Here is a 25,080-nt window from a genome sequence, read left to right on the forward strand (position 1 = left end):
CCATAGTGCTGTTTAATTTTTGTTTGGGTCGCAAAAACCAGTGCCTTAGTTGGAACCATTTTATGTAAGCTTCGAGGTTTCTAGGTTTTTGTTAGAATAAAAGTGCGTGAATTTACCAAAAGGTGGGTGTACTAGGGATTTCTGGGATTTTATTCTGCTAGAATAGGGTTCATGAGGTTCTAAGGAACGATTCTTTCTGTCGACCCCATAGGGGTGTTTCGTTTTTGTACTCCTTGCTGAATATTAATGAAAGGGCTGACCTATTACCATCAAAAAAAAAAAAAAAAGTTTACGCTTAATATTAGTCATCGCTTGACCATAAAGTCATACAACTACTAAAATAAAATAAAATGTTAGATTCGACTAATTATATATCGACTCACAAAATAAAAATACTCTAATTCTAAGTTTTTGAACTTTTTAAGTTTCTAAGTACACAACCCAAAGTACCTAAAATATTCTTAATTTCAAAAATCATGAAATATCATATTATTTGACTATATATTTAATATGATTAGTATATATTAATTAGTATATTTACATTTTGTAAATGACCATATTGATTGCTTGTGTTAGTATGGAGATAGGATGTTGGGAAGATGCATATTAGGATAAAAACATAGGAAAAAGTGAAAAACGGTAAAATGAGACTTTCAAAAAAAAAAAAAATCAGTTTCAACAGTAGAAAGTAAATTTAGAGGTGTAACTAGAATCTCTTTTGATAATTTTTTTTTTCTCAATACATATTCCTAATAAAAATTTAAAAAAAATAAAATAAGATGACTTGAATGGACGGAAGTGTCGAAACAAAAAAAAAAAGAATATTGGTAGTGAGAAATAAGAAAATTACACACATGGTCACTGAACTATAGCTCATTCGACACTTTAGTCACTGACTTTTTAAATATATCACTTTACTCTCAGATTTAACTTTGCAATTCACTTTAGTTATTGCCGTTAAATCTGCTGTTAAACATCATTAACCTTAAGGGTATTTTAGTCTAATCATCCAAAAAAAAGGATTTATTTTTTTATTATTTTTATTTTCAATCGAGCATGGTCGAGTTCCAAGCTCGATCAAGATTGTGAGTATCTTGATAAAGTTAAATATGAGTGTGGTCAAGAGAGATAAATAAATAAGGAGTAAAACAAAATTATTTTTATACCATCATTACTAAAATATCCTCAAAATTGTGGCTATTTACGAGTCTTTTTAACCGATAAAATTGACAAAATGACTAAAGTGAATTAGTAAATTCAGTAAGTAAAATGATATTTTAAAAAAATGAGTGAAAAAAGTGTCAAATTGGTCAAACTCCAAAATTCAATGATCATTTGTGTAAAATTCTGCTTTATTGGTAAGTCGGGCTTATGTCTAAATCGGGTCGACCCGCCGAACAGCAGGTTAATTCCAGACCAGGAAACAATTCAAATATGGGGTACGAGGCTTCACAATGATATGGGGTGAGGTTGAGGTTATCTTTTTGTTTCTGTTTCATTTTGGCAACTCTATTGTTGTCCTTGACTAATTGGTCCATATAACTAGCATTTTCCAACCAAACTTGCTGATTGCTGAGCTGATGAGTTAAAGAGTGGGCAGATAGTGAAGCAACTAACACCAACCCTACGCAGTCAATAATCAGCTCACCTGAAATAAACTTCCCAATGAAGCAAGTCATCCTCTTTCTCTCTTTCTTTCTCTTGTTTCTTGAACCTCTCCAACTCCCAAAACTTCCATTTTTCCATTGCCAACAAGAAACAGTAGAAAGCAATACCAAGTCAACTACATAGTACATACTTTCCAAATGTCTTAAGCTCATCCCTTTTATCAAAGCTGGCTTCTGCTGTAGTGTAACTTGTGCGGTAACACCAAGTTTGGTGTGTTAGCTCATCTCCCATAATATCCCTCAAACATCCCACAAATATCGCACGTCTTCCCAAGCTTTCACTCTTCCCTCACAATGGAGTTGCCGGTGAAGATTCCGGTCCACGGTGGCCAGAGAACACCATATAGAATTGAAACCAGAAATCTGAGCTACAAATTATGTGCCCAATTTGATGAAATGAAATGGGTGCTTTGTGGTGGTGCTAGTTCCAAGAGAGTTCCAAGCTTCATATTGAAGAATGTCAACTGTGAAGCAAGGCCTGGTGAGATCACTGCCATTGCTGGTCCTAGTGGGGCTGGGAAAACCACACTGCTAGAGATTCTTGCTGGAAAGATCTCCCCAAAGAAAGTGTGTGGTCAAGTTCTGGTCAATAATCTTCCCATGGAGGCTAAAAGTTTTCGGAGAATGTCGGGGTATGTTACTCAAGATGATGCTCTATTCCCATTACTTACGGTTGAAGAAACACTCATGTATAGTGCCCTTCTGAGGCATCCTGGTGGGAGAAAGGAGGCTGCAGCCAAAGTGAGGCAGCTGATGAAAGAGCTTGGGCTGGAACATGTTGCGGCTTCAAGAATAGGTGGGGGATCAAGCAATAATGGGATTTCAGGTGGAGAAAGGCGCAGAGTTTCAGTTGGAGTTGATTTAGTGCATGATCCAGCTGTGATTTTGATTGATGAACCAACTTCAGGTCTGGATTCTGCCTCAGCTTTCCATATAGTGTCATTGCTCAAAACAATGGTTGTCAATCAAGGCAAGACTATTGTTCTCACCATTCACCAACCAGGTTTTCGGATCTTAGAAATGTTTGATCGCCTTGTTCTGCTTTCCAATGGAACTGTCATGCACAACGGATCGATGCATTTTCTCAAAGAAAGGCTCAAGTTTGCAGGCCATTGCATCCCCAACCATGTCAACATGCTTGAATTTGCAATCGATGTTATTGAAAGCTTGGATACACAAATTCCAGAAGCCTTAAACAACCGACGTTTCCTCAGAGGGAATCATAAGTTTGAGCACCATTTTCACAGTTTTGAAGAAAAGAAGCAACTCTACCGGAATTCTAGACTCGAGGAAGTTGTTATACTAGGAGAAAGATTCTGCAGCAACATTTTCAGAACCAAGCAACTGTTTGTCACAAGAGTCGTACAAGCCTTGATAGCTGGGTTACTACTCGGAACCATATTTCTAAACGTAGGCAGACAACAAAGTACAATCGCTTTACAAACCCAAACTGGTTTTTTTGCCTTCAGCCTCACTTTCTTGCTATCTTCCACAACAGAAGGCCTGCCGATTTTCTTACAAGAGAGAAGAATACTAATGAGTGAGACTTCCAAAGGAGCCTACAGAGTTTCCTCCTATGTTATAGCAAACACCCTCATATTTCTTCCTTTCCTTTTGATGGTTGGTATTCTCTTTTCCACTCCGGTTTACTGGTTGATTGGATTGAAGGGAGACGTCGACAAGTTCATCTACTTCAATCTTGTGGTCTGGATGGTTCTTCTGATGTCCAATTCTGTTGTAGCATGTTTCAGTGCTCTTGTGCCTAACTTCATCATGGGGACATCAGTTGTTTCGGGGCTAATGGGATCGTTCTTTCTCTTTTCCGGATACTTTATTCCGAAGGAGAACATTCCAAGTTACTGGCTTTTCATGCATTACTCAAGTCTTTTCAAGTACCCTTTTGAGTGCTTTATGATAAATGAATATGGAGGAGAGCAGGGAAGAAGGTGCATTCAGATTATAGATGAGGGAGTATGCAATCTATATGGGGATGAATTGTTAAGACAGCAGAATTTAAGAGACACACAAAAATGGAGCAATTTGGCTGTGATGCTGGGTTTCATAGTTGGATATAGAGTCCTTTGTTTTCTTATTCTGTGGTACAGATGCTACAGAAACATAAACTAGCTAGAAAGTTTTTATATAGAGATATGCAAATTATTGATGTCATTCCTGTTTTCAATTCTTTGTATATTCTTTTAGGATGATCAAACTACTGTATCATCTTCATACATAAAAAGGTAACCATGTTACGGTTAGCACTCTTTGAAAACTGGGTTTGGTACCTCAATTCCATAATATCCCGATTCATAATTTCAGCCTTTTCAGAGAGCATGCGCATTCAATTCAATCTGAGCTCTAGTACACAACTCTTCAAAAAGAAAAGGTCTCTGTTTAGTATACATGATACCTGGATTTGAACACAGGGATGTAAGGGTTCTTTTTTTAGTCCGGACTTTCTTTACAGACCAAAAAGATAAAGCCTAGTGATTATAGAACTTTACACCAATACTGTTACCCTACAAAATGGTTGAAGGGGTATTTCATAGCCTAAGAAAGCAAAGAATGATATGGGTACTTGTTCTCCAACCAACATATAAGACTAATATGCATCCTACCCAAACAAAACAATACCAGAAAGATGTTTCACCGTCCTAATTGCTTCGGTCATATATAGAATTGAAGGTCATGGTAGCAAATGAAGTGGTGATTTGTTCTGAGGAAGATGAAGAATTGAGAACCTTCCCAGAAGGCGATAGTGAGTAAGATGAGTGTTTAACATCAGCCAAATCTCTCTGATTCATTAACTCAGAAAGCATTCCAGGTCTGTCTATCTTCTCGTCATCCACGTCTATCTCACCTGTCAGCATCTTAACAACTGTAGACATGGATGGTCGGAGCTTGGGCTTGTCTTGGGTGCAAAGAAGACCGATCTTCATGAATCTGCAAGCCTCCTCAACATTCAAATCTTCATTTAATGATGTATCGACCAACTCCACCAGCTGACCCCTCTCATGTAGTTCCCATACCTTTGACAGCAAAATTTTTCTTTTGATAAGTTTTCTCAAGATGGATTATCAGTATATCAAATTGCCAATTATTAACTATTATAGAGATTTTCAATTGGAGATGACACCAAGTTAGGAAGCCAAAATACTATGCAAGAAAATGGAAAGGGATAACATAAAATTAAGGAGAAGGTTTTCACAAATAAAAAGCACCTAAAACAGCTCATAGAGAACTCAAAGACTGCTCATAAAGAACTCAAAGTTCTGGAACAGTTCATGGTTTCGCTTTTAATATAATGTCAGTGTAATTTCAGGGTCCCTAGTAAATATTCACTGTGAAACAGTCAAGATAAAAAACTAGGGTAATAGATGTCTTTGTATTAGTATAGGCAACTTTGTCTTGAGTCTATTATTTTTGTTGGATAAAACTAATGATTCTGATGTATTGAAGTAGTTACATGAATTATATGGAAAGCTTGTAAATTGCAATAACAAAACTTTGCATGAGAGGTGTTCATGTAATATGCAAGTTTATACCGAGTACTGACAATATTAAAAATCATATAAGTATGCCCTTTCAAGAAGAAACCTTTCATCACAAGTAAAAGCTATAATCTAGTCCAAAGACTTTAATTTAGTGATAGAAGGAAATACTTATTGATGACACTAGTTTCAAAGATTTATACCCTTTCAAGAAGATACTGTTCTTTGGATGGTAAACGTCTGTTTGTGTTGCACCTGCCACTAACAATTTCCAAGACTAAAACACCAAAACTATAGATATCCGCTTTCCTTGTCACTTGACCTCGTATGGCATATTCAGGTGCTATGTAACCTCTGCAAAAATCAAACAGGAACCCAAATACGTCAACATAAACCTGTGTAATTTAACAAAACAAATTGGGGACAAAAAAGCCATACTAGTACGGCAAAATACTTTTAGAGCTAGATCACACTACTTGCCAGCATGGGTAGGAAGTCAAGTCATTAACATTCTGGGATACCATGATATTAAGGTCAAATTATATCATTTTCAGTCATGCAACCTTGGAAGACATCCATACTAATTCTTAAGCCAGAGGGAGAAGGCTACATTGATGTTTAGACAACTTTTCACATGAAACTAGCTAACAAAAATACTGCCAGCACCAAATATTTTCACCAGCTTGATAAATCTTTTAGGAGAAACTCTTCAATTATTTCTTTACAGTCCACTGAGTGGTGCACATAAATTCCTTTCATGAATTCCACAGGAAATATAAACAAAGTAGAATTGGAAGTAGCGAACTTACGCTGTTCCAGCGACACGAGTACTAACATGGGTCAAGTTGGGTGCGATAAACTTTGCAAGACCAAAATCTGAAATTTTGGGCGAAAAGTCTTTATCAAGAAGAATATTGCTTGCTTTAATGTCTCTATGAATAATATGGGGTTGAACATCCTCATGGAGGTAAGCGAGCCCCCTTGCAATACCAATGCAGATTTTACACCTTGTTTGCCAACTAAATTGGATGCCACTTTGGCCTCCATCTATAAAGTGCAGAGGGACTAAGTCATCATCCAGACATTGAATTAATTCAAATAAAGACCAAGTAAATAGACTTACCAAGAAGAGTTTGTGAAAGGCTATTATTCTCGAGATAGCCATAAACCAATATCCTATGATTTCCTTCTGCACAGCAACCGTATAGCTTAACTAGGTTCTCATGATCAACACTTGCAATCACCTCAATCTCTGTCAAAAATTCCCGCGACCCTTGCCTAGAATCTCCTGACAACACCTTTATTGCTGCCACAGAGCCATCCTTGAGTGTTCCCTGATCAAACACATTTCACAATAATGTGGGAGGGGCAAAAGTCAATGAAAGAGTTTTGAAGAAAATCAAGTGGGCTGAACAAGTATTCCTCAAAGTCATAAACAAAAGCATTCTCTGTGATATTACCTTGTATACGGAGCCAAAGCCTCCCTGCCCAATTTTATTGTCTTCACTGAAATTTTCAGTGGCATTTTGCAGTTCCTTGTAACTGTACAGTTTGAGATTTGAAATACCTGAAACAACTGCAGCCATACAATCCCATTAGAAGCTTTTAGGGTAGGATTGAAATGCAATGCAAAACCTCACAGATAACATTAGTTTCCCTTTCTTGAAAAGGTTGACAGTTTAAGTTAAAGACTTGGTCACGCAGCGCAATTCAGTGGCATGTAAGTTGAACAAAGTAAGCAAAACAAGATATCAACAGAAAAACTTTGAGTATTCTTGGAATAAAATAAACAAAGGTACTGTATAGAGTCCTCTCCATGCATAATTTGTGCAGTAGCACAAAGTAAATGAGAGAACAGACTGAAGGCACACCTTAACCTAAATAAAAAGCAAACTCCTGAATCTAAAGCAATCTGTACACAAATAAGGAATGCAGTCTTCTTTGCATGACCATGTGATCCCGTAAGAAGGCCAAGGTTATCAAGATCCGGAAGGGAACCCATTCACAGATAGAATTGAGAAAGAACAATTTATCTGTACGGCAGCAACTTTCTATAGTAGGCTTTGAACCACATACTTCTAAGTGGTTCAGAATCAGTAGGCGACACTAATACTATGAAAGCATTAAGCATAGAACAATGCACCTGTTTTGGTTTTGGAAGATCCATGTTTGGCTAGAAATTTTTTCCCTCTATTTCACTGGGAAGCAGCAGCTAATTTGACAGCTAGCATTGAGCTGAAGTAACTAATATTGGAACAAATCGTGTTTGGATGGATATAAATTATTCAATTCTCCAATTATCTCTACATAGGAACAACAGAATAAAGGCATCAGCACCTTACCTTCATCAATGTCAACAGTCCGTTTAACTGAAGAAGCTGCCTTCTGGCTGAAAAAGCAAGAGAAACAAGCCATCACCCTCTTTTTATGTTGAAAAATAGCCCCGATCAATCAAAATCCTCAACCCTTGAGAGTAAATAATCACAATCCTCAACCTGTGAGAGTACATAAATAACCGAAAACGTGTCAACAGCTCCCTGTTTTGTAAGGAGGCAGATAGGGAACGCATTAGTGAGTAGCAAATCTAAAGCTTATGAAATCTAAAGTGCACATCTAGGTGGCTATTTCTTCTACATGCTCTGTCTAGCAACTGGAAATGAGATATCGCAACCCACTGCATTGTCAATCTCCTTTCAATATACGCAACAGCCACATGCTTCAGTACAATAGTTTTGGCTTAAACTTTTGAGTAGTTGGCTTAAGCATTTACGGTCCACGTATTAGAGAATTGAAATTGTTTGAAGAGGGACTTTTCTGAAGAAAATAAATTAAAAAGAGAAAAGGTTTGCAGCTCTATCCATTGGAAATTCAAAGTTTCAAGTTTTTTCTATAGCCTCTACGTGTCTGTCGAAGCAAAACATTTCATTATTTATTTTAACAGTGAGAAGCTAAAGTCAAGGAATCTAGAGGGAAGCCAGTAACAGTAACATCTGAAAATGCAGCAGGTTACATTCATAGAATCTACTGCCCTCAAGATCAATCAGAAACGCAGATTACTAGTACAGTGAGTCAGTACAATCTACTATTAATAGCCACATCTAGACCAAACTACTACAAGAGCTAAACCATAAATGGGAACATCTAAAACCTGCTTGCACAAACACCAGACTCCGAATAAACACGAAACTTCCACAAGATTTCAGGCCTAAGACCAAATTTTGCGAATCAATAACAGTTGGCACCTGGCAGGTATAGTTAAGAGTTGGGATCATAGTTTGCCGATTGGAATATTTGAAAATTTTGCACTATTGGGGAAATTGATTCAAGACAAAATCACTCAAAACTAAAGAGCTCCAAGTTTACAGAGATACTATGTATCTAGAGGAGGAGTATTGACAATGGAAAAGCTCATAAAATTTAATTCTTCAGTAAGGTATCATTGTAATTCTCATTGTACCAAATACTCTATACCAAGGCAATGGACAAGATTGACCAACTGTAAATCTTACAAGTCAAAATAGGAAGCACCAAAAACTGAAATGATGATGAAAAGGATAAAAAAGTTTCTTGACAACTATTACCTTTATAACTCTTCAGTTTCTGCTATCTTTCCAACAGAAATTCCGAGGCATATCAAACCATTGTTGTGTGAGTTTTTGAGGACCCAGAAACAGATCCAAAATCACTTCTTTTTTGTTCCAAACGGTGACTGAAAAGTCAAAAGTCTTGGGTTTCCTTACATTCTCTCAGCAGCCGGAGAGAAACATAAAGTAGATGTAAATCCCAAGATAGGAAACAGAGAACATTCAAAGATGAAGGGTCTGACTTATGGCGCCGGTGTGGTGCTGTTCATAACAGAAATGTAGGGGACAGAGAGGGTACTTCCACAAGTTGAAGACTTTCGATATATTAGAAAGGTCTTGCTGTCGAGATCAGAAATAAATTATGGAACTACTTCCCTCCTACCTAAATGTACGAGTTTTGACGAAGTAGTGTTAGCTCAGTGGTTAGAGCGTCCACTATTTAAGATCCAGGTCCTGGGTTCGAGTCACTATATGGGGGTAGGAGTGAAATTATTTGATCATCTTTAAAAAAAAAAAATGTACGAGTTTTAATCAAAAGACTTGTGTTTTCGAAAAAATCAAAAGTACAAGTCTAAAGATTTTTGTTTCTATGCCAAAATCTAAAATTTATCTTCCTAGGTTGCGAGTCCTGCTCATATTGATGTTAATGTAATTGGTGAGTCGAACATGACATGTTACAAAACACTCTCACTTAACAGTATTTTAATTTTTAAAACATCATCAACTAATTCCTCAAATCTTTTGAGGATTTTAGTTGGTACATTTTAACATCAAATTTTTGCCCCAACTTATGTCAAATTCTTAAGTGGAAATGAAGCCACATTATGTTGAAATTGATTGGATCATAGACTTGGTGATTACTGATTAGGCTGAAACAAAAAATTGGTGATTACTAAATTAAGAAACAACTTGAGGTGTTAGAAATTTAAAATGATATAGGCAACGGAGAGGATTTTTTTTTTCTTTTTTCTTTGAAGGTTTAGGAGGGAGGAGTCTTTTTGATTGAGTGAGGAAGGATAGTCACAAGCTGGCACGTCCAGTGTGTACAATTCTGGTTCCAATTGATATAATAAGTGGATAAATTTCACGGAAATTATTTTGTACCAAAAAGTGGCATTGTTTGTCGGTACCGAGTCCATACGTAGAATATTGGGATATCAAATTTTATACCAACCTATATGTTGAAGTCTTATGAAAACTGAGATAGGTTCAAAGTAGCAAACAATATAGTATGGATGCCTTCTATTTTTTTTATTTATTTATTTACCTTCTGTGATAAAAAGGAATGTATCTGTTAATATCAATTTCTATAGGAAGGTCAAATTGACATTTTAAATGTGAAAGAAAGACTGTTCAAGTGTGAAACAACTCAAACGGAGCTTTTATAAAAAATTTCTCCTGGAATTATGTCGTCATCAGACGTCTGATATAAAAAGGTATGGAGGAGTCAATGTATGACTTATTCTCCTTTGACATGCCATTCAAGATACGCAGTGGACAACCACGTGGTGTGGTGTGTTGGTCGAATGGCCTAGTCTGGAACCCCCAGGTCTAGCGTTCGAATCCCAGCTCCATCCCGTGGCCAGCAGATTTGAGGGACCCTTTGGGTTCGTGCGTCTGCGATGCAGTGGATTAGTCTGGCTTTGCCAGGCTTTCGCCGCAATGTCGGTGCAGGTGTCCTGGCGCTGGGATACCACTGCATGGGTGTGTGAGTTACTAACAACTAACCCGATCAAAAAAAAAAAAAAAAGATACGCAGTGGACAAAAATGGGTATTTGCCGATTTTTTCTTCTTTAGTTTTGTATCTATATATCATAAGATTTCTGAAAAAAAAAAATGGGGTTATTCAATTACTAAATTAAGTGTTGGATACTCACCGCTTAGGAGCATGACAAAAAGATGAGATATCTCTTCTAACTATTTAGAATGAACAAACAAGTATCTGGAAGCCTTCTACTTGCTAATTAGTGCCATCAATCTCAGACTAACCAGGCTATTGGCAAACTTGCTTGACTTGCAAGACTTGGAGCTAGGCTGCATGAAGAGTTGAGCCTAGGGCTCCTAATTGACTTGGGTTTTAATAGATCACATACATTGACCAGGTTAGGATTCATTTATAGACACAAGCTATATATTTTCCCACCATTGTATTCTAACTGTGGGCGCCTGCAAGGCCGGACATGGCTTGTTGGTTGGAGTTCAGGGATTTTGGATTTAACACTATGATTCAACTCATTGAAGTGTAGTCGTAACGGTGAAAAATGATTCCGAATTCTTAACTAATTCACTTCAAACTCTAAATTTTTTATCGTCCTAAACAAGCTAGTTGCAACAAAAGCGCACATCCTTTTGGTAAGTTCATGAGACTGTTTGGTCTTGAAAATTGTGGTTAATTTCTTCTCAAATCCTAGGCTTCTTACTCTTGCGACAAACCTCAACAATTAGACCTCAAAAATTGTGGTAGGGTTGCTACTTCAAAGCATACTCGGCTATTATTTTCCAAAACTCAAAAGAAGTGTGTGATTATTCCAAGAAATTATCAACGCAATCAAGGTCAAATATAATGTCAACTTGTAATCATGCGCTGTGTTCTTACATGTTATTACTCAATGTTTTGAGGTTTTAGGGTAGCGTACAATTCACTTTTCTATTTTGTAACAACTTGTCAACTTGCATATCATCACAACTTTCTTTTGTAACACCAAATCGCTACAATTGATGTCTTATACACAAAATCAAGTTAAAAGTAATATTATTAACAAACTTCACAGTAGTGTTTTCAACGAGACAAATTAGTCAACAAATTAACAATCAGGCCGCGGAAATAAATCTTTAATCTAAGTATGCTTTACATTTCTCAAGCTTCATAGTTATTTATTTTGTATTTATCTTTTTCTTTTTTTTTCATTAGGCTTTATGTCATTAATTTGTTTCTAATTGGTGGTTTTGGTTCATGCCCTTCCTTCTTTGTTTTGTTCTTGTTCTTGTTCTTCGTTTTGTCGAGATCTATCACCAAAAAACAGACTACAAATCATGATATTGATCAAAGTCATGGAAATATGAACATTCTATATCACTTCAACTAATAGATAGAAATATAGTAAAGCAAGGATACATAGTCCAATTAATGACTACGTCGTAACAAACGCAATTATTTTTATATCTTGTACTTATATTAATTCTTCTTATTATATGTTGTTACTTGAATCTCCCAACTTGAAATCCTAGCTTACAGTGATACCAATGGGAATTTCATATTAGCTATATATTAAAACTACTGACAAACCAGTTGTTAATTTGATTTATTCATTAGATTATGTAAGTTGGGTTGAAAAAGAATAAATGGACAATGAAAGGAAAAAACAAAAAAGGTTGGCTTTGTAGTTTAGTCATTTAGTGTGTATGTATTAGCAATGTTTTAAAAGTAGCGGTAGGCGGGTGGTGGGAAGAGCCTAGTATCTATATTGCTTAGAGCATCTCCAACAGTGATAGCTATCTTCATAGCTAAAAATAGCTAAAATTAGAATATAGCTAGTTGAATATTGAGTTATGCTCCAGCAGAATACCTAAATCTCAAGTTAAATTTAACTTTTAGTTAAATTTCTCTTTTCTCTAGCTAAATATAGCTAGGTCTTTTAGCTAAAGCTAAATTTAGCTTTTGTTTAGCTAGTCTGCTGGAGATCAAACTTAGCCTAAAATTAGTTAAATTTCAATTTTTTTTTGAAATAAGTATTCTGTTGGAGATGCTCTTAGGTGGGTGTCTAGGTGGATTTTTATTTTATTATGTAACATACAAGTGTCTAATTATAACAAAAAATTATAGTTAGCAATAATTGATTGAAAAACACGTGAAAAAATTGAAGTATATAATGAATACTTACAAATTAAAATTTAGTCATAAAAAATATTATGAATATTTATCTTCAGCCTGACATACCTAAGTGGCTAGTGACTTTGTAGAGCTTAGACTGAGTCTAAACGACCGCGTAGAAGAATTTTTAGAACCGTATATATAGATATGACATTTGAATTGAACCTTGATGATGGCACCCAAAGCGGACATGGCACTTTTATTGGAATGACTTTTTGACAATGAGATATAGATGAAGACTTTCTTATGACAACTGATGAGCATTAATTAAGTACGGAATAGAAAGGGCAAAAGGAAGGGACTTTTCATTTTGGTCCCAACAAGAAAGAGCTTCATTATAACATCAAAAAAAAACAAAAAAGAAGAGTTCCATTACATAACTCATACAAAACAGAAATACATTCATCATCTAATTATCTATTTGATTCAATGTTTTAAAAATCGAAATAATTTTCAGTGAATCCATCAATCCACATGGCATATGTGACACGTTTGTGATTGGACCATATTAATGCCGTTTGTATTTTTGCTTTCTATTACAAATTGATACTTAAGCCCCGTCAAGTCGTCAACCAAGAACAGTTTTCCACGACATTGAAATTACGAATTAGATATGAAAATTCATCCTCCCTAACCAATTAGAAATTTGGGATGCAAACTGCCCGTATTACTTATACAGTACCATGAGGTACGACTTGGCCTGGGCGGTTGGAAGATTTGAATAGCAAGCGATATAATTTGACCAGTTAGGTCTTTCTTAAATTTCCTCCTTCCCATGATTAAGTTGCTTTTGGTGATTGGTTTCAGCTTTATTGAGCTTATTGCTCAATCCAATTATTACATTGGGATTTTCAAAAGAACCAAAACTCAAGTCTTGCCGCATCTTCTTTTGGATCTTCACAATTCTTTTGCTCGTTGTTTCAATTTCATTTCTTGCTGATATTAGTCATAGACATGTAGGATTACCATTTGCTTCACCCACTCACTCAATAAATTGACGAGATCCTTAGTCAGTCAGTCTTGAACTCTTGATCCATTCAGATATCATATATTAGTTGATAACTCCCTTGGATTTGAAATCTCGGCTTTTCGTGTTGTTAGGTTTTATTTTTTTATTGTTTCCGACAAGAGATAACAGAGGAGTTATGATCGTTTTTGAAGAAAAAAAAAGAAGAAGGAATTTTGTCCATTTTTTCCCACTTACCCCATTAAGTTTTTTTTTTAGACTATTTTACCCTCACCCTTTTGTTACTTAGAGAGAGAGAGAAAAAAAAAAAAATAACCATAGGAGACTTCGTCGGAGCCCCGTCACCAGCTGCCACCCACCGAACTTCTCTGAAAACCTCGCCGGAGGTCCCCAAAGAGGTCGTCGGAGATCTCATAAGTTGCCGAAAAGGTTATTGCCCCCAAATAGACCTTTATTGCTCCCCAATAGACCTCTATTGCCCCCTAATAAAACTTTAGGTCGCCGAAATAGGAACTAATCTTTCTAAAATTAGAAAAATAAAATTTTAATTAAAGAAAAAAAATAAGGAGATTACATCAATTCAAAACGTCTATTGCCCCCAACAGACGTCTATTGCCCCCAATAAACCTTTAATAAAACTGTATTGCCCCCCAATAGACTTCTATTGCCCTCCAATAGAACATTTTTTTTTTCTTTTTTCTTTCCTTTTGAGCTTTCTGCCCTTATTTTATCCAAAAAAAAAAATGATTTAGGCACCCAGAAAAATCATTTTACCCAAAAAAAAAAAAAAACAAACTGAACAACAACATTGAAGCTCGACCCAGATCGAACTCCCATCCAGGCGTGTGGAGCTTTAGAGGTCTGATGACGACCCTAGAGTGGCGATGGAGATTCAGAGGTCTTCTTCACCTAGCGGTGGTGCTCGGAATTGGAGGTGCAGTCGACGTCCACGAAAGGGGCTGGGGGCATTCCAAAGAGAGGAGAGATAATCTGCCGGAGACCTACGTTTTGTCGGCGTTGGTGACTTCGAAGGTGGCCGGAGGGAAGCAGGCGTCGTCGTTGTCTTCAGGCGTGGAAACCATCGCTGCGTAAGAGCCCGGAGGTGGAGATCAGATATCGAAGATCGAAGATCAGAGAGAGAGAGAGGAGATCGATCTGCATCAGTGGCATGTTGTAGTTTCTTAATTAAGTTAAGGGCAAAATGGTCATTTGATGTTAAATTGTGTATGTGGTTATAACAATCTGTTGTTGAAGTAAGTGAGATAATTTTTGTTTATTTTGGTGCTTTAGATCAAGGACCCAAAATCAATGATCAACCGCCTCAATTAGTCTAGAACTCTAGAAGATGCCTAGTTGGGTTAGGTTTTGAAAAAATGTTACACACACACTTACTTTATAAAAAGTTTATTTTTAAATACTTAAAAACTAACTTATAATTCGTAAGTAATCATTCTATACTTAACTTTTTCCCTATGTTTTCAATCAGTTATTACATCATTAAAAAAATATATATTGATTTGATTTGATTACATCATTAACACAGGATTTTCTTCCTTGGATACGAATCAAAAACCAGATTGTTTGAGTAACAGTATTTGAAGAGAATAGCACTAAGCAGCCACTTTCTTTGATAATTTCAACTCAAATTTTCAGACGTCAAAGTTCTTACAGATCTTTCAGTATTGTTCTATAGTGAGATTGGTAGTGAGCAGACTCAGCAGAGACAACTTCCTCGTAATCAATTTTCAAACTACTAAACTAGTTACTGTTCTGACTTTTTATAATTTTGAAGGCGAAATTAACACCAAACGCTAGTAACTTGCAGTATGGTTGCCATCAAACCAGAGTCGACCCATAAACAAATTCATACAATATCTGGTACATACTGAGAGCCTAAAGTTCACAAAACCAGGTGCTAAATTCAAGGTCCAAAAGGTTCAAGAACTTCTGAACAGAGGAGGATGATACTACAAAGAGATAAACTCTCAAGTAGGCAGTGAAATTAGACATATAAACCTAGAATTATCACAAGATTCAAAGCTCCATCCCATGCACATTTATTTACATACAAAACCGTGATACATAACCTCATAAAAGGATTCATGTGGAGCTCCATCCCTTACACATTTATTTACATACAAAACCATGATACATAACCTCATAAAAGGATTCATGTGCACATGAATCCTGCTCTTCACTTCTCTAGGTGAATATAGTTTTATGGACGAACAAAGACCAGAACTTTTGCAAGCTCTATTGCTTTTTCGCGGCCAAAAAACTTCTCAACAATTCCTAGAGCAAACTCCATGGAAGTTCCTGGCCCCCTGCTGGTGATGAGGTTACCATCAACCAATACCCTATTTTCAATTTCACTCTTATCTGACAGCTTGTCGCACATTGCTGGGAAAGCAGTAGCCTTTTTTCCCTGCATGAAAGAAAAAACATAGTTTACAACTGGATGCAGCACTCTGGCATATAAAGGGGATCTTACACGTTGATATTAAAACATGTTCTATTCACATTTCAAAATGTTGAGATGATGGTGCTGATATCGTGGTTTTCAAATAACAACATTGGATGACTATAATGGATAACAGATTCTGAGAGAAAGGATCTTAATGATGCGAAAGAGAAATCCAACAAGCACAGTGGTCAGGTGAATCTCTTATGCAGTTAGAACTAGCTAGTAGATTACCACATTAGATAAACTGCAGTCAGCTCTGGGCAATGTTAATGGAGTTATACAAGTTTCAGTGGAGTGGTCCTTCAATGAAAAGGATTTCAGAAAATGCTATGAAGCATACCTTGAGTAAGCCATGGGGTTCAAAGACTAAAGCTGGTGAAGCACATATAGCTCCATAAGGCTTATTTGATTCCCTCTGCTTTTTCAACAAATTCACAAGTGTTTCTGATTTTGCAAAAGCTTGAGCACCGCCAAGTCCACCCTGAAAAGTAAAGAATACAGTAAACCTAGTCAACTGGTGAATAGTAATCATTAAACAAAAGCAAACAAGAAAACTAACTTACAGGCAAAACTATTAGGTCATACGAAAGTTTGGCCGCTTCATCCAGAAGCACATCCGCTTCCAGCTTAACTTTGCGAGAAGCAATAATGTCTAGCTTATCTTCTACAGAGGCCACTACAACAGTTGCTTTGGCTCGTCGGAGAATATCAATGATCATTATAGCTTCCATTTCCTCTGTACCATTAGCTATTGGTACAAGAATCTGAAGGGGAAAAAGACAAAAGGTCATAAAGGAGCATCTTGAAACAGAATAGCAACTCTTCCTGTCATATCAAACTTATAGTTTCTCGTAACAAAATTGTAGACAACTCTCAGTTCATAGTTAACTTGTAAGAACATGAAATAATCCTACATAATGGTAACATAATTGCAAATGTAAAGCACTTGACTATATACACGATATCTAACACTACAACAGAAGACGAATAATAAGCTCACTTCTTGTTCTCAAATTCTACTCTTTGCTAAATAGCGAACCAACACAAGCCTACATGAGTTCTGCATACAATGTTCCAAGACAAAACAAATATAAAATACATGAAAAGTTCACCTTTGGGGAATCAGTGAAAGTCCACTTCATTGGGTTTCGCTCAGTTATGATATATTCATCCCCATGGTTGGAACGCATCACCTGAGTACAAATTTGAAGTCACACACCCAGCAAAAACAGAAACAAAAGAGTATTCAAAAATACATTGACTTCTCTATCTGGCAATAAAACTAATGGTAACAGAAGAGGTCAGATCATAACAGAGCCTTTTTATTTCCATTTTTCCAGACAATGAGAGCTTCCCAATCACTCTATAAGAAAGCCACTAACAGAATAGCACCAGTGGAAAGCAGCAACCACCACCTCCACCCAATAATCAGAGGGTAAGTCTTCCAAATAAATATGAGCATTCACAGATAGCTGAGACATAACTGTGCTCTGGTGAAGCCAATTTTAAGTTTAACTAAACCAATCACTCTATAAGAAAGCCACTACCAGAATAGCACCACTGGAAAGCAGCAACCACCACCTCCACCCAATAATCAGAGGGTTGGTCTTCGAAATAAATATGAGCATTCACAGATAGCTGAGACATAACTGTGCTCTGGTGAAGCCTATTTTAAGTTTAAGTAAACCAAGCCAAAGGCACAAAGCCAAACACCAAGGCTTGTGGCTTCCTCAACTAAGAAGCGAAACTAAATGGTCCATATTTGGTAGGCTCTTAAAACCCTGCCAGGTGTAACTATTATAATGAACCTCCTTTTCAGCTAAATACTTACCATTTCATGTATCTATTTCTTTCTTCATACATATGAACCTCAGGTGAATAGGTTTGTTTGTTTTGTTTTGTTTTGGTCATCTTCTACAGTCTCTCTGAATTAACCACTAAAATTTTCCTCTAGAATTTTCACCAATTTTTTCCATTTAGTCGAAGGACATTAAAAGTTCCATTTCCAAATTCCACCACATTGTTTTACTATAGAAAGCTCTACTGAATTCCTCTTTCTTTCCTGAACTCCTTCTCCTACATCAGATACGCAATCAATATCCGTTGTACCAACTCTATGAAGATCAAACTACCCAAATGATTTTATCTTCAAATGCTATTTCGGTAGTTTTATGCTTTTTTTTTTTTGGGAAAGAATGTGACAAGCCAAAAGAAACTATGCTGAGAAAGCATTTACCAGGGGACCAGAAACTTCATCAGCTTTCTCTTTCCCATACAATTGCTCAACAAGTGCAACAGCACACTCTATGGTAGTACCAGGTCCAGGACTTGTCACAGCTTTGCCATCTAGCTGCACTCTTGATTCAACAGCAGTTGCACTAGATGCTGCTAATTGCTCCATAAGTGATGGATAGCAAGTTGCCTGTCAAAAATCAGTTGAGGGCATAAGCTCAATTCAGTTACTTCAAGAGAAACAAAGGTACACTGGAAAAAAAAAAAATATTAAACAGAGGTTTAGAGAACTTACTTTCAATCCCTTCAGCACACCCCAAGACTCAAGTGCCACTACAGGTGCAGCACAGATTGCAGCATAGAGCTTCCCATCGGCAGCTTGCTTTTTCACCAGACTTTCCAGGACCTCACTGTTTTTAAGATTGGTAGCACCTGGCATCCCTCCCTATAGCATGAAAAGCCAAAAGTCAAATTCAATTACAATAAGCTACCAATAATGCACACTCCTGAAGATAGAACGATGAAAGTACAGATAGATAAAAGGCTTCCTCCATTGTTATATGTTATGGACTATATCAAGCTGTATGCATAGTTCTATCAAAAGACAAGGGCTCATCTGAAGTCTGAAGAAAATAACGATAAGGAAACAGATGGTTGCTTAAGGCTGATATGAATCAATTTCCTCAAACAGTTCCATATAAGGTATCCTACTGATTCCCGCAGCTCTCCAATTAGTTGATTATCAACTCCTTTAGCAATCATACTTCTTTAGCAATCAAACAAAAGCTGCCAAATTTGAAGTGGTGACACAAAATTAAGAACTCATCGATTCAAACACAAGGGATGGAATACTCACAGGTAGAGTAATGAGATCGAAGGAGGTCTGGCCACAGTCCGAAACCAAAGCATCAGCGATGATCTTAACCCCATGACACGCCTCAACCCTCAGCTGCTTCTCCACAGAAGCCAAAGTGACATCAGCTCCGGCTCGGCGCAGAACATCGACGGCGATCACCGCCTCCATCTGCTCCGAGCCATTCGCAATCGGAACCAGAACCTGCAAAATTCAACAGTCACTCTCACTCTCACTCACACAAAACCACACACACAAGAGCTGAGAATCAGTAGTGCTATTACCTTCTTGGCGGGAGAAGCTGAAGCCATGGCGGTGGTGGAGGAGAGAGAGAAAGAGAGTGAAGGAATGGGTTTGGTAGTGAGAGAAGGGAGAAGGATTGTTATATGATGGAGTCTGCTACATGATATAAAGGGAGACGAGCCGCCCAACAGAAATGAGCGAGGCAATGCCATCTGTTTCCGAGGAGGGCTTCTAGATTAGCTTCCGGGGGACTAACACTGTAAGTTGTAACCGGTCGGATCGGGTCGGGTTTTGTTCCGAACCGTTCAGTAAACGGGTCCTAAATCCATCCATCCAAGTTTTTTCCTCGTAGCTGAAATGTATAAAAAATAACTCTGAAATATTAACAATATAGAAATTTATTACCAAAGTAACCCTCCTATCTCAACATAGTAGGGATTTATTTGGACTAATCAATTAACAAAAGGGTTTTTGTCCATTTACCCCATTTCTAGGGATTTTTTCCCCACTAACCCCATTGAGTTTTTTTAATTCTCTCTTACCCAATACACTCTAAGGGAGTCTTCCCTAATACCCCATTAAGATTTTTTTTTTTGTTTTTAATTTTTTTTAATACCATTTTACCCCTAACCCCTTATTTACTTAGAGAGAGAGAGAGAAAATAGAAGAGAGAGAAACCATAGGAGACTTCGCCGGAGCCCGTCACCGGTCGCCGGAATCCGGTCACCGGTTGCCGGAATCCGGTCACCGGCCGCCGGATTCCGATCACCAGCGGCCGAAATCCGGTCACCGAAATTTGTTGAAAATCTCACCGGAAAGGTTTTTTGGCCCCCAATAGACATCTATTGCCCCCCAATAGACCTCTATTGCCTCCTATTGCCCCCCAATAGACGTCTATTGTCCCGATAGTCTATTGCCCCCTAATAGACGTCTATTGCCCCCAATAGACGACTATCAGCCATGTATTGTCCCCAATAGACGACTATCAGCCATGTATTGCCCCCCAATAGACGTCTATTGCCCCCCAATAGAACTTTCGGTAGCCGGAATAGGAACTAATCTTCCTAAAATTAGACAGATAAAACTTTGATTAAAGAAAAAAACGAAGAAATTATATGAATTTTAAAACGTCTATTGCCTCCCAATAGACGTCTATTGCCTCCCAATAGACGTCTATTGCCCCCAAATAGACGTTTCGATTACCGAAATGAGAACTAATTTTTCTAAAATTACACAAATATAACTTTGATTAAAGAAAAAAAAAAAAAGATTACATCAATTCAAAATGTCTATTGCTCCCCAATAGACGTCTATTGCCCCCTAATAGCCCTTAATTGCCTCCGATAAAACTTTTTTTTTTCTTTTCTTTCCTTCTGGGCCTTCTGCCCCATTTTACCAAAAAAAAAAAAAAAAAAGTTCGACCGGTTCCTCCTCCTCCAGCTACCCCACCTTCAGCGATGAGATCCAAGCTACCCATTTTCACACAAACACTGCCATCATGAAATCGCTAGCTATACAAGGAGTTTACATGGAGGTCATGCATGTTTCAAAGCTATACAAGTGCTTTTTTGTTTACACGGAGATCATGAACCAATTGAAACCGTCAGAATCGAAAACCAAAATTGAATGTCGTAATTGGTCCATCTGTGGAAAACTCCAGCGACGGTGGCCTCATATCGAGTCTGCCGTTCGGGATTTCCGTCAGAACCGACCAACACCGTCCCCAAACTCGCCGGCAAGCTCCGCATCCTCGACAGCGACGACGCCTCCGGTGACTGGTACCAATTCAAACCGGTGCAAAAGATTTGACCGTGATACGCGACGATCGCTTTAGATCCAGGTGACGACGTCTTGATCTCTACCGTCGCGTGCCTATCTTTGGTCTTCTCCGGCAGTCCTCCGTTGCTCCCCGTCGTCCGCCTGCAGAAGAAGGCACCGGCAGTTAGGTTCACGTTTTTGATGTGCAGAGAGAGAGAGAGAGAGAGAGAGCGAGATAGAGCTGGTGTGCCACTTGTAATTTTTTAATTTTTCAGGGGCAGAATCGTCTTTTGAATCTGTAGTTGGGTTAGTGGGAATAGAATTCTGTTGGTGGTGTAAGTGGGCTAAAATTAACCCATTTTGGTGCTAGTGGTCACAGACCCTTAACAAAACACAAAAACTTTTGCAAATTACTATTAACTACACTTTCATTTAATTTTTTACCACGCTCAAAGTCTAAAATCTTAATTCCCTTTGCGGGAGCGGCCATAAAGGCTTAAAGTGGACTCTCTATGTCCATGCGGTATTTTTTTCTAATTTTTAATTTTTCTGTCAGATAAGAATTGACGAAAACACCCCTCTTGCATTTACAATCACCATTCACAGTGGCAACTAATTTAACCTTTTTGGTAAATCTCTCGAAAATAAAGTAGCTATACCGCCACGATCCGCATCCCACCTCTAAAAATCCAATGCCAGCCTGTTAGCGAACCCATCAAAGATAATCGGGAGCACTATATAAGAATGGAGAGCACCTTCATGAACCAAAGAAAACTTCAAAGATAAAAGAATGAATGAAAAAAAAAAACAAATGAAAACTTTGAAGGTAGCCTGTTTGATGACACCGAGAGTACCATACAAGGGGAATAAGAAAAAAGGGGAGGCTAAATCAGTATCATTCCCAACAAGTCCGCTAAAGATAACTGAAAGTACCATACAAGGATAGAAAGCACATTCACAAACCAAAAACCTGAAAAAGAAAATTGTAAAGATAAAAGAATGAATGAAAAACAGGATATGAAAACTTTGAAGGGCGGCCCGTTCGACGCCACTTCCGACAATGCAAAGAGGCGCCGCCAGCAAGGAAATAGTAAGGAGATAAAGGAAGCTAAACTCTCGCCCCCACTTTTGGGCGGGGTATTATGGTAGTGACTAGTGAGGGAGTAGGTTAGGTTAATGCCCGACACTCTTGCTAATTGTATTAGTAAACTTGCATTCAATGAAGCAACATTTGCCACACATTTCTTTTACAATAAAAAAGCCAAGTTTCATTCTCATGTCCTTTTCACGATTTCACTATAGTGTTAAACTCTTTTTTTAATTTTATTGCTCTGATTGACTCTCTCTCAAATTCGAGATCTCTATCAACATTTAGACTAAATTCTTTTTAATAGCGTTTAACAAATTCATTCTACTCAAATTGTAATTTCCGGCTTTAAGAGAAAAATAATTCTAAAAAGTCAAGGTTGATTTTTCTAGGAAAACTATTAGATGAGTATTATCTCTTACCCAGAAAAAAAATCGCAAAATATTTGCATTTCGTGCATTCCTTGTTCAATTTGTGACAAGGACGATACCTCCTGCTAATTCAACTCTGATACTTTTCCCATTTTTGCCTTAACTTCTTTCTTAGATGTTTTAGGATCCTTGTTTTTTCTTTTAGACAACGCGATAGTGCTTTTCTTTTTTGGCAGATTATGGAAAAATTCTCTATACAAGAAGCTTCGCCATATTTTGTAAATCATAATTCAAATACAAGAGAAACAACTTGCAATTTTGAATTTGGCTGTACAAGCCGTTAAAGCATATTATCTCCTAATTAGATCCTCACTGTCATCAGCACTACGAAATAATGGAAAATGGAATGTTAGATCATGTATTTGAAACATGTAAAGCCACCCCAAGTTGGTAAAATAATATGAAATAATATGAGACATATAGACTCTCAATTACGGACTAACAGATAATTAAACTCATTAATTTATAAAAATAATAGCAACTCAATCATCACGAATTCCAAAACAAGGATACTGATGTTCCAGATGACATGTTCCATTACATATCTACATTTACATATGTCCATTAGGAGAATTTTCTCACAAACATTTTAGTTACTAAAATAATCTTGCAGTATTAAATTAGTCTCACAGATAACTTGAATAAAATACGGCCGTAGCAAACTCCAGGTTACCATCACGGCTCACCAAGGATCATAGATTACATCCGGCGAAGGAGGACCGAAATCTTCGATTCCTGTAAGACGGTCAAGTGTAAGACGGTCAAGGAATAAACTGCAATTCGCCCTATAAAAATTACTTCATTTAAAGGAGAATAAATTCACTCTAATTTGTAATCCACTGTTTCCTTTTTTTGGTTAATTCTTACAAAAGGACAAAATTTAAGTACTAAAAAGGAAACATAGAGTGTGGAATGTGTATTTCACTTCCCCAACTAAATTTACATGGTCATTTGGAAAGCCAAAAAAATGAAACAATGTGTGGATTGTAAAATGGAATTTCACTCCCCTAACTAAATTTACATGGTGCACATTTGGAAATTCTTGTAAGCCTAAAAAAGTAGACTCACATATCAGAAGTCAATCAAGCTAACGGTCAAGGTGTTTTTGAAGGTTGTCAAAAATGACTTCTGGGCTATTAAAATGTTGTCATGGATGATCTTCCAATTGCAAAGGCTCCTTGGTTTTTAGAGATGCATTTTTTTTAGAAGAGGTTTTAACCTGTTAGCTATAAGTTTTATAATAACTTTAAAACTTACATTACAAAGACTAATGGGCCTAAAGTTAGAGACTGCCTTAGGATTTTCAACTTTAGGTATTAATTAAAGCTATGATAGTGTGATTGATCAAGCTTAACTCCATTGGACATTAGCGCTGCTTTAAATTCATTGAACTGTCGTTCTATTGTGGAGAAGGACTGCAGGGCCTGTGTCTTCTTATTTTCATAAATCCAAATTCTCGATACCGTGAATGCAAACAACTCTAACTTAGCACCCAAATTGCATGTTCCAATAGTTCCATGACAGACTTTTCTTTCCAATTATTAGAAACACGTCCACATGGACGACATCAAACTTCCAATGAAAAAGTATGTGGATTCCAGTTTCTTCCTGCACTCCACATCTTGGGCAAACTAACATCACCTTGAACATACCTTCTCGCTAGATTTGCACAACATGGTAGTATATTCTTCATTGCCCTCATTAGAAAGAGTTTAATCTGTTCAGGTACCTGAAGCCTCCATAGCCGCTACTAATAGCATTTTGGACGATATTCTGTCTACAACTTCCCCGTTTGCTCTCTCTTGTTGTTTTAACTCTACACGTAAATTGTATCCACTAGCCACCATATACTCACCTTTTGCAGTACAGTACCAAATCCACTTGTCTCAGTTTTGCCTCATGGGGTAGGGGAATTGATAAAATGGCCTCTAGATCCCCTACTAAGAAATTGAACCTTATGAACACTTCGTTTCACCCACCGGATGCCTTCATTAGCAAGCTAATTGGGTAATCAGCGTTTATGCAAGGCGATGAAAACACTACACCAAAAATGTTAACACACAACACTTTTTGCACAAAAAAAAAAAAAAATGCGTTGTGTGATGAAGAAAAGTTAATCACACAACATGTTTACTAAACTAACGTTGTATAAGGGGGTTAAAATTCTGAATTTTTTTTTAGAAGGTCATTGCACAACGGTTACAAGAATAATCCGTTGTGTGAATCATAAAAAAAATAGCGGCAGATTTCCCTCCTAGATCGACTCAAATTTGGCTCCAAATTGATACTCTAAAGCACAACAGAATAGTTATATCTGTTGTATGAGTGTAGCTTGCAAAATATCATACAACTGTTTTTTTACTTTCTGTTGTCTGATAAAGGGAGATATATTGGGAAAGTTTGGATGTGTGTAGATTTGCCTCAAAATGGC

The 25,080-nt window shown here is 37.2% G+C and overlaps 3 protein-coding genes across 3 annotated transcripts; 1 reads left to right on the forward strand and 2 right to left on the reverse strand.

Annotated features, from left to right (window-relative positions):
• Positions 1 to 1,806: 1,806 nt before the first annotated feature.
• Positions 1,807 to 3,931, forward strand: LOC133728155 (ABC transporter G family member 10). Its single transcript, XM_062155568.1, has one exon. It carries the CDS (start codon positions 1,962 to 1,964, stop codon positions 3,792 to 3,794), a length of 1,833 nt encoding a protein of 610 aa, XP_062011552.1. The 5' UTR covers positions 1,807 to 1,961; the 3' UTR covers positions 3,795 to 3,931.
• Positions 3,932 to 4,039: 108 nt separating this feature from the next.
• LOC133728156 (cold-responsive protein kinase 1-like) lies at positions 4,040 to 7,973 on the reverse strand. The gene is made up of 6 exons (XM_062155569.1): positions 7,501 to 7,973; positions 6,619 to 6,734; positions 6,282 to 6,492; positions 5,968 to 6,205; positions 5,362 to 5,512; positions 4,040 to 4,696 (listed from the first exon to the last, which is right to left on the reverse strand). The coding sequence occupies exons 1-6, from the start codon at positions 7,571 to 7,573 to the stop codon at positions 4,322 to 4,324; spliced, it is 1,164 nt and encodes a 387-aa protein (XP_062011553.1). The 5' UTR covers positions 7,574 to 7,973; the 3' UTR covers positions 4,040 to 4,321.
• A 7,507-nt stretch (positions 7,974 to 15,480) lies between these two features.
• On the reverse strand, positions 15,481 to 19,572 carry LOC133728164 (protein DJ-1 homolog B-like). The gene is made up of 8 exons (XM_062155573.1): positions 19,415 to 19,572; positions 19,134 to 19,334; positions 18,573 to 18,722; positions 18,282 to 18,467; positions 17,158 to 17,238; positions 16,609 to 16,809; positions 16,386 to 16,526; positions 15,481 to 16,006 (listed from the first exon to the last, which is right to left on the reverse strand). Exons 1-8 carry the CDS (start codon positions 19,439 to 19,441, stop codon positions 15,800 to 15,802), a joined length of 1,194 nt encoding a protein of 397 aa, XP_062011557.1. The 5' UTR covers positions 19,442 to 19,572; the 3' UTR covers positions 15,481 to 15,799.
• Between the last annotated feature and the right edge of the window lie 5,508 nt (positions 19,573 to 25,080).

The sequence above is a fragment of the Rosa rugosa genome, chromosome 2, assembly GCF_958449725.1.
Source record: "Rosa rugosa chromosome 2, drRosRugo1.1, whole genome shotgun sequence".
Classification (NCBI taxonomy): domain Eukaryota; kingdom Viridiplantae; phylum Streptophyta; class Magnoliopsida; order Rosales; family Rosaceae; genus Rosa; species Rosa rugosa.